At 40.5% G+C, this 9826-nt stretch overlaps 1 protein-coding gene across 1 annotated transcript; it reads right to left on the reverse strand.

Moving 5' to 3' along the window:
- Positions 1-2149: 2149 nt before the first annotated feature.
- LOC122436449 (chromodomain Y-like protein) lies at positions 2150-2848 on the reverse strand. The gene has a single exon (XM_043460249.1). It carries the CDS (start codon positions 2831-2833, stop codon positions 2150-2152), a length of 684 nt encoding a protein of 227 aa, XP_043316184.1. The 5' UTR covers positions 2834-2848.
- Between the last annotated feature and the right edge of the window lie 6978 nt (positions 2849-9826).

Here is a 9826-nt window from a genome sequence, read left to right on the forward strand (position 1 = left end):
TATATTCTCCACTTTGTGGGGTTTTAAGATTCTGCAAGTGATACCGTACAGTATTTGTCTTTCTTATTGTACTTAGTATATACCATCCATGTTGCTGCAAATGGTATTAATTTCAATCTTTGCATGGCTGAGTAACAGTCCATAGGTCTCCCTTGGTGGTTCAGTGGGAAAGAATCTGCCTCTCAAGGAGAATATGAGTGCTCAAAACCTAGGTAATGAAGATCCCTTGGAAAATTAAATGGCAACCGACTGGGCTGTTCTTGCCTGGAAAATTCCATGGACAGAAGAGGCTGAAGAAGGTGGAATCCATAGGGTCCCCAAGAGTGGGAAATGACTTAGTGATTGAACAAAAACCAGTGCTCCTTTGAACGCATACACCACATCTTTATCCTATTATGTGTCTCTCATCTAAAGGATATTTAGTTTGATTCTACACTGGTGAATGGTGTGCTTCAGGGAACGTTGGGACACATGCGCCTTTTTGATTGAATTTATATCCAATAATGAAAGTGTTAGATCATGTGTTGTTCCGTCTTAGCTTTTTGAGAAATCGCTATACTAAAAATCACCATTGTTTCATTACTATGGACAATCTTTCAGTAAGCAACTTTGAATTTTTAATTCTGTCAGTTGCTGACATCATATCTTGAGGTGTAATAAACACTACTATGAGGTAGATGCCCTAGGGGCAACTAATTTGATGCTTTTTAGCAAACGGCATTGCTGCCCTCACCCCATGACACAGCTCCCCAGCTAACTTCCCAGCACTGCACTCACATACAGAAAAACAACATCCTCTTCCTCTTCTCCCAGGGGAAGTGTATCTTAGGGGCTCAGTCTGGACACAGTTCTGCCCCATACTTTCTAGCTCACTGGACCTACTAGTCCCCTCTCCAACTGCACAGGAACCATCTCCCTCTCTCTTCACAAACTTTTCCTTTCTCTGTCCTTTCTGCCTGAAGCAGAAAGCAGACACAGATAATTTCATATCAGGTTGATTTTATTGAAATGTCATTATTAATGTATGCTGTTGGTAGAAGATTCAATGTTTTTCCTGTTGGTCACTTTTCAGCATGAGATCCCGAAGAATTCTGAGGTCTCTAACCATGTTCTGAAGTCACTGGCTATGCATTTGTCCAGCAGGAAGGGCAGGGGTCTCCAGGATCTCTGGGGCCTCTTCCAGTTTGTTCTGATTCAGCTCTTCATTCACCATGGAATGCTGGCTACAGAGCTTTGAGCCTCTGATTTTCTTAAGATTCTCTGAGGTGGGAGGTTTTTGAGAAGCTTTCTTGGTCAGCTTTGATCGAATGTGCTTATTTACCCTCACACTTACCCTGGTGACTTGGAGAAAACAAGAGAAGGAGCAAAGAATGACATTGGTTTGGGGGAGAGGGTAGTTATGGTTGGAACTGATGGCTTCAGGAGAGGAAGTGTGACCAAGAGGGGGCATGTGCAAGACAAGGAAAGGGGAGAGTGTTTATGGGGCAGTGTCATTGGGCAAGTTGTGCGTGGGTGGGTTCACTCAGCTTGACACTTCTTTTGGACCTCAGTTGATAGGAGTTCTTCATTTTTTCATCCTGGATAATGAGTCAGCTGTTTCCTAATTGTGCTAGAGACTTTTGGCTTCCCAGTCGCCTTAGTCATTTAGTCTTGTGTGTGTGTGTCTGTGTGTGTTTGTGTGTGTGTTAAGAAATATGTTTTATTTAACCAGTTTTCACAGCTGATTATTTATTCTATAAATCTTTACAGATTGTACAGTTTATATATAGTTCAAACTATGGAACAAAAAAAGTAGGTCCCACAGATGGAAAACTACTGCACCAACCAATGCAAGTAAAGGCAGATTTACACTCTGTAAGCTTTCCATGAACCTGTGAGGTGGTCAGTTCTTAGAAACTTAAAAACAAAGAGCAGCCCAGAGCTCACCATTATACTTTTACACTTGTGTGTGTGTTAAGCACAAAATAATGACATTTGGACAAAGGAGCCCTGCAGTTATTTATTTTAAAGTTACAGGACTTAAAAACTCCTTGGCAATAAATAGCTTTGGTGTGTCAAGTCCTGCTTCCCAGCGGGAGCTCCGGGCAAGCCTGGCCCAGGCCATGAGGTCTGGCACAGCGCAGCCCGGTGAGGTTGGGCAGCCCGGCCATCAGAACTCGTCGATCTTCCTCTGCAGGTACTTGAGCATGGAGTCCATGCCCTGCGCCGAGCCCCAGATCTTCTTCAGCACCTCGCACTCCCGCTCGTTGGCCTGCTCCAGCTCCAACCTCATGTTGCAACGCACAAGGGACTTGGATTTCTCCAGCATGACGGGGTTGCAAGAGGCGAGCTCCTTGATGTGGTCCATGACATCTTGGGTGAAAGTCCCAGTCCAGAACACCCTGGAGACCAGCCCTTTGCCGCATGCCTCCTGTGCCATTAGCTTGCGCCCGCAGAGCAGCATTTCGTTGGCAGATGCTCCTCCCATAATCTTGGGGAACATGATCATGGAACAGCCGTCTGGACTCTGTCCAAAGGTGGTATAGTGCATCTGGAACCATGCCTTTTCATTGGCCCACACCAGGTCACAAAGAGGCAGGATGGATTCTCCTAGCCCAATGGCCGGGCCATTCACAGCTATGATAATAGGCTTCGTGAAGTGGATGAAGGTGTTCACGAAGCTTCTGATGGCCTCTGCCATCCTGGCACTCTCCCCCTTGCGGTCGTCTGTCAGGCACCGGATGAAGTGAATGAAGTCCAGGAAGCAGCAGAAGACGCTGCCCACGGCGCTGAGAAGCACCAGCTTGCTGCCGTCGGCCCCGGCCGTGCTCAGTGCGCTCTGCAGCTCCTTCATGACCTCCGGGTTCAGCGAGTTGTTCTCGGACGACTTGGTGGACAGCAGGATGTGGGTGAAGCCGTCCTGCTATATTCCACTTTTAGGCTATGCATTTCTCCCAGTCAGTAGCACACATTCTAGATTGCAAAACAAGGGATTCTTGCACAGCATCTCAATTTCAACCTATGTTTACTAATTCCTACTTAGCATAGTTCTGAAAGTCAAAGGTCTGGTACTACTTATTAAAACTTTAGGGAATTCATGTTTTCACAAATTGATGACATCGATTTATGAAAGTATATAGCTATGTTTACTTTCCTTTTATAGACCCCTTCTTTATTTTCAGAAACAATGACAAATCAGTGAAGTGAAGGGACACTTAAATGTAGAATCTGAATTAATTCTGGCTAAATTAGCTCTGCATTTTAACGTTTTTGTTTGTTTGCTTCTTTTTGCTTTCTCTATACATACAAAGCAGCCCTGGGTACACATTTTACTTGGCATGCACTGTGACACTTTACTTGTCTCTTGCACATGTTGGCCAAAGACTGATTTTCTTTCCTCATGTGAATCAAAATGATTAAAATTTGGAGTATAATTGACTTCAATGTTGTGTTAGTTTCTGCTGCACAGCAAAATAAATCAGTTATTAGTAAATATAGCTGAGCCTCCCTTTTGAGTGGTCCTCCCAACTCCCTCTTGGGCCTACTCTCCTACCCCACAACCCACTCGACTAGAGCACTCCATAGCACTAGCTATCTACTACATACTTGGTATTTTACTTATGTCAGTGCAATTTGTTCAATTCATTCCATCCTCTCCTTCCCACTCTGTGTCCACAAGTCTGTTTTCTATGACTGTATCTCTTCCTACCCTCTAAATGGGTTCTTCAGTACCTGTTTTCTAGATTCCACTTATATACATTGATATGCATTGTTGGTCTTTGTTTTTGAATTACTTCACTGTATAATAGGCTCTAGATTCATCGTAACTCTACAAATAATCCAGTTTTGTTCCTTTTTTTATGGGTGAGTAATTTTCCATCCTGTATATGTACCATAGTTTCTTTATCCATTCTTTGTTTGATGAACACTGAGGTTGCTTCCCTTTATTGATTATTCTAAACATTGCTGCAATGGTTACTGGGGTACATATGCATTTTTCCATTATGGTTTCATTTGGGTTATATGCCAAATAGTGAGATTGTTGGGTTATATGACAGTTTTATTCCTAGTTAACTTCCATTCTGTTCTGCACTGTGGCAGTATTCATTTACATTCCCAACAATAGTGCAGGAGGGCAGGAGGATTCCCTTTTCTCCACACCATTTCCTTCACAGACTATTATAAAATTTTATATATATATATATATATATATATATATATATATAATATATTATATATATTATATACACATAAATATAATTTATTATATATAATATATATTATATATATATTTGATGGCCACAAATCTCAGTTGCTGCATGTGGAATCTAGTTGCATGATCAGGGATCAAATCTGGGACCCCTGCATTAGAATCATGGTGTCTTAGCCACTGGACCAGCACGGAAGTCCCTGCTGTGGATATTTTTAAATCATGGCCATTTGAAATGGTGTGAGGTGATACTTCTATGTAGTTTTGATTTGTGTGCCTTTGTTAAGTTGAGGTATGTTTTGCTATGTTCAGTTTCTGGAGAGTTTCTATCTCAAATGCTTGTTGAATTATATCAAAGATTTTTCCGCATCCATTGAGGTGGTAATATGGTTTTAAGCCTTCAATATACATACAGTATACAATATACATTGCTATGCAGATACTAAAGAATGTTTGCATACCTGGGATAAACTCCACTTAATAATGGGTGGTGTTTAATCCTTTAAGATACTGGCTCGTGTTTTGTTCAAGTTGTTTGCTTCTGTTCATCAATGTGATATTGGTCCTAACTTTCCTTTTCTGTGTTATCTTGGTGATAGTATTAGAGTGATGGTGACCTTGTAGGATGAATTTATACATTTTCCTTCCACTCTAGAATTTTGGAAGAGTTTCAGAAGTGCATGTGTTAGCAGTTCTCTGAATGGTCCATAAAATTTCCCTGTGAAGTTATTTGGCTTTAATTTTGTTAACTGGGAATTTTTCATCACAGTTTCAATATTACTGCTTGTAATTGCTGTGTTCAGATGTTTTGTTTCTTCTTAGTTGAATTTCTGAGCATTTGTTCATGGATTTCAGATTCTAAATTTTATTGACTTATAGCTGCTTGCTGTAGTCTTTTATGATCCTTTGCTATTTCTAGGGTATGAGTTATATTGTCTTTGTCATGTAAAATTTTATTGATTTAAATATCCCCCCCTTTATTTTCCTTGATAAGTCTGGCTGATGATTTATCTATTTTGCTTATGCTCTCCCAGAGCCCCCTTTCAGTGATATTGATTTTGGCTAATTTTTTCATCATCTTTTTCTTTAATGTCTGCACTGAATTTTTATTACTTTTTCCCCTTCTATTCCCTTTGGGTAATTTTGTCTGATTTTTCTTCTTTCTTTAAATGTTTCCAATTTCAGGTTAGAATGATTACCTGAGATGTGTAGTATTTACCAACTTCACTCTTTTACTGCTTTAGCATACTCCATAAATTTCGGATAATCAATTTTTTAATATTATTTGCCTCCAAACTTTTTTTTTTTCTGTTATTTTCTCTCTGATTTCATCAGCCATCTCTTGGCCACGTAGAGGTGTATTTGTCAGCCTACATATATTCATGTTTTTCACAGTCCCCACCCCCAAAGTCTGGTATGTGAATCATAGCATTGTGGTTAAAAAAAAAAAAATGCTTGATATTATATCAATCATCTTAAATTTACCAAGGCTTGATTTGAGATCCAGGCTTGATTTATCAAGGCTTGATTTGTAATTTAACCAGAAGTAGAAGCTGAAACTCCAATTCTTTGGCCACTTGATGCAAAGAGCTGACTCATTTGAAAAGACCCTGATGCTGGGAAAGATTGAGGTCAGGAGGAGAAGGGGACGACAGAAGATGAGATGGTTGGATGGCATCACCGACACAATGGACATGGGTTTGGATTGATTCTGGGAGCTGGTGATGGACAGGGAGGCCTGGCATGCTGCAGTTCATGTGGTCACAAAGAGTCGGACAAGACTGAGCGACTGAACTGAACTGGAGATGTTTCATTTTCACGTTAGAAAAATGTATATTTGGCTGTGTTTGGGTGAGATGTCCTATCCTGTTCTTCTGTTCACTCAGTCATGTCCGACTTTTTGAGACCCTATGAATCGCAGCACACCAGGCCTCCCTGTCCGTCCCAACTCCCGGAATTTACTCAAACTCATGTCCATTGAGTTGGTGATGCCATCCAGCCATCTCATCCTCTGTCGTCCCCTTCCCCTCCTGCCCCCAACCCCTCCCAGCACCAGAGTCTTTTCCAATGAGTCAACTCTTTGTATGAGGTGGCCAAAGTATTGAAGAAGACGTGGCAAGAATACACAGAAGAACTGTATAAAAAAGCTCTTCATGACCCAGATAATCACCATGGTGTGATCACTCATCTAGAGCCAAATATCCTCGAATGTGAAGTCAAGTGGGCCTTAGAAATGTCCTATAAGTATCAATTACGTTTGTCAGGTCTGTTGTGCCATTGAATGCTTGTGTTTCTTTTTAAACTTCATTTTTAAATTGGAGGATATTTGCTTTCCAATGTTGTGTTGTCTTCAGCAGTACAACGATGAGTTTTAGCCTATAGTATACCAATGACAGATTTTGTGTTGTTAATTATTTATTGTTGCTTATTCATTTTTCCCGGCCCTTCAAAAATGTTTCTCATCTTTTCTCCATTCTATTTCCAAAATGTCTGATCATCTTTACTATCATTACTGCCAAGTCTTTTTAATTTCCTCTTTAATTAAATTTTGAATTTTTACCATGTTCCTTTGCCCACAACATATTTCTCTGTCTTCACATTCCCCTACTTACTGTGTTAACAAATATTTCTTCCCAGGCTGCTGGCATATTGCTCCTAATCTCCACTCCAAGTTGATTAGGTTGGTCGAGTGGCTAGTGTGGGCTTTGGAGTGGGAGAGACTGGGGACTATGTTCTTGAGTCTGCAACTGAGTCTTCCCTCTTTTATGGTGGGACCATGTCTGTTCGTATCATTTGCATGTGTCTATGGGATTTGTCTGATGTTAGGGAGTCTATCTGCCAATGATTTCATTTGTGTTTCTGTCTTGCATGTTTTGTGGCATGAGGCATTAGCTTTGGGTTGTGCAAACAGTTGGATGGGTGCATCTTAGATTAAGAAGAAGGCCTTCATGGAGACTGTCACCAGTTAATATTCACTGAAGAGAGGAATTTTCTGGTGCCCCATGATCCTGGTCTCAGTGCTGACACCCTAGAAGACCAGGCCAAATTTCTGCTCAGAGAACCATGATACTATATATTGAGGAGATTTTAAAAAGTAACATAGATAAATGGCAAGAAAACAAAATCAAACAAAACCAAAAGTAGCACAAGCAATAAACACAACAGATTTATAAAGAGAACTAATCAAATAAGTCTCAAGGCAAAACAGAGCAGAGTGTCAATGGAAAAATAAAGAAAGCAAACCTGGAAAGAAGATCAGATACATCCCCCACAGAATAATAGAAGATCACAGTTAATACAGAAGTACATACCTATTTAAAAAAATGAAGAGATGCAACATCAATGAAAGGTACAGAAAATAGGAAACCAAAGTAAAAGTAGAAATCTATATATACACAAAATAAAAATATGGTTGAAATAATCTTAAAAGACCAAATCAATGTGCCATTATCAAGAAGCCTACAACTGAGAAATGTAGTGCATCAACAACACAACAATTCAAAACATCAAAAGAATAATACCTATTTCCTAGTGTTTCATCTGTCAGTGTCCTAGTCCCCAACATGACTCACAGGACAACTACACCTCTTTGGGAAGCTCTCCAAAGATGAAGAGAACTGGACTCTGGATCTCTCTAAGGACAGCTCAAACTCAAAATTGCTATAACTCCTGCTCATTCTTACAGCTGCCTGAGCCTGGGTATTTTCTTTTGTTTGAACTCTTATTGTCTTTTGATGCATTCCATAGACACAGGTTTTGTGTCATTAATCATGTATGTTTAATTAGCAGCATGCTCAACTGGTTGGAGGATTTCCAATCCTCTTTAATGGCTCTGTCCCTGGGTCTCAGATATAATTTTCATCCTTCCTCTACATGTGATCACCAAAGGAGTCTGTTCTGAAACACTTGTGGAGCACTGGGGTCTGCCTTTTTGAGCACAGGTGGTGGTACAGCTGCTTGGACTGCTGGAACCCTGGTGGTGCCGGGTATGAAAAGGAGCCAGCAGCCATGGACATGGGATAATGAACTCTTTCAAAATCAGGAAAGGAATATGTCAAAGCTATATACTGTTACCCTGTTTATTTAACTTCTGTGCAGAAAACATTATGAAAAATAAAATCATATATGAAGCTCAAGCTAGAAACAAAATTTATTTGGGAGTTATTCATATCTCCCAGGTATCCAGATATCATCATCCAAATAACAGAGGAATGGTAGGAACTAAGGAGCCTCTTGATGAATGTGAAAGAGGAGAATGGAAAAAACTAGATTGGAACTCAACATTCAAAAACCTAAGATCATGGCATTTGGTCCCATAATTTCAAAGCATAATAATGAAGAGAAAATGGAACCAGTGAAAAATTTTATTTTCTTGATCTATGACACCACTGTGGGCATGGACTGTAGCCATGAAACTAAAGACCCTGTCCCTTGGACAAAAAGCTTTGACTAATCTATTCAAAATATTAAAATGTGAAGACATTACTGGCAAAGATCCGAATACACAAACAATTTTTTATCCAGTAGTCATGTATAGAGGTAAGAGAGGGACCACAAAAACTGACTGTCAAAGCATCAGTGCTTTGCAGCTGTGGGGCTGGAGAAGAATCTTGAGAGTCCTATAAAGAGTAGAGAGGTCAAACAAATCAACCATGAAGGTCATCAACCCTAACTAATCACAGAAAGACTGATGCTGAACCTGATGGGCCAATATTTGGTCCCCTGAGGCCAACAGCTGATTCACTGGAAAGAACCTACTGCTGGGAAAGATTGAGGGCAGGAGGAGAAGGGAAACACAGAGGACAGGATGGTTGCAAGACACCAATGAATCAGTGGACATGAATTTGAGCAAACTTTGGATGATTTGAAGGACAGGGAGCCCAGTGTGCTACAGCAAATGGTCTCAGAGTGTCAGACACAACAGAACATCAAAAATTAGGTGTAGGCACAGCTTGGGAGGTGGTTCATAAAGCATATTAATCTCTCATTGTATATGGAGTGATAAGTGAGATTGAGGACAATGAGAAAGCACACCACTCTTGTCAGTTTCATTCCTATCCTCCCTCAAAGTGGGCTTTTCATAAAGTCTTTGGAGAGCTTTCTGGGGATGGAGCATTTCTGTAGAGTCATGTGGAATGCTGATATGGAACCCTTAAGCCCACATGCCACTTTAATGTACAACTTGGTCTTATGCAGCAGCAAGCATTGTCTCTAAATACTTCCTAGACCTCCCCATTTTTGGAGATGTTAACATGCCTGGTATGTGACCTAAGGAAGGAGATGAGAGGTAAATGAAACTAAAGCATCTCAATCAAGCTCTGTAATCCTAGAAGCAGCATCTTTGACCTGTGCATCCTAGTAGCCCTTAGAAATATTTACATAGGGTTACTTTGCTGAGGATATAGGGAGGTAGGCTACCTGCTCCATTTTGACTGTCCCACTTGCCTTCTCTGTGAATAAGCCATTTCCCTCCTCTTAATGTTGCAGTTTTTGTCTACTCATGAAGGGTGGGAGAGAAAGTGAATGCATATGGAAGCCCCATAAAATTGAAGACTAGGAGTACAAAGTTTTCCACTTTGATTCTGCTCTCAAGACTTGTGGCCTTTTTTAGACATGAACTATCAATGCATATCAAAA

This window comes from Cervus canadensis, chromosome Y (genome assembly GCF_019320065.1).
Source record: "Cervus canadensis isolate Bull #8, Minnesota chromosome Y, ASM1932006v1, whole genome shotgun sequence".
NCBI lineage: Eukaryota > Metazoa > Chordata > Mammalia > Artiodactyla > Cervidae > Cervus > Cervus canadensis.

What these genes read in the sequence shown, in the direction of transcription:
- LOC122436449 (XM_043460249.1), bottom strand. Translation starts at nt 2,833, where the DNA reads ATGAAGGAGCTGCAGAGCGCACTGAGCACGGCCGGGGCCGACGGCAGC.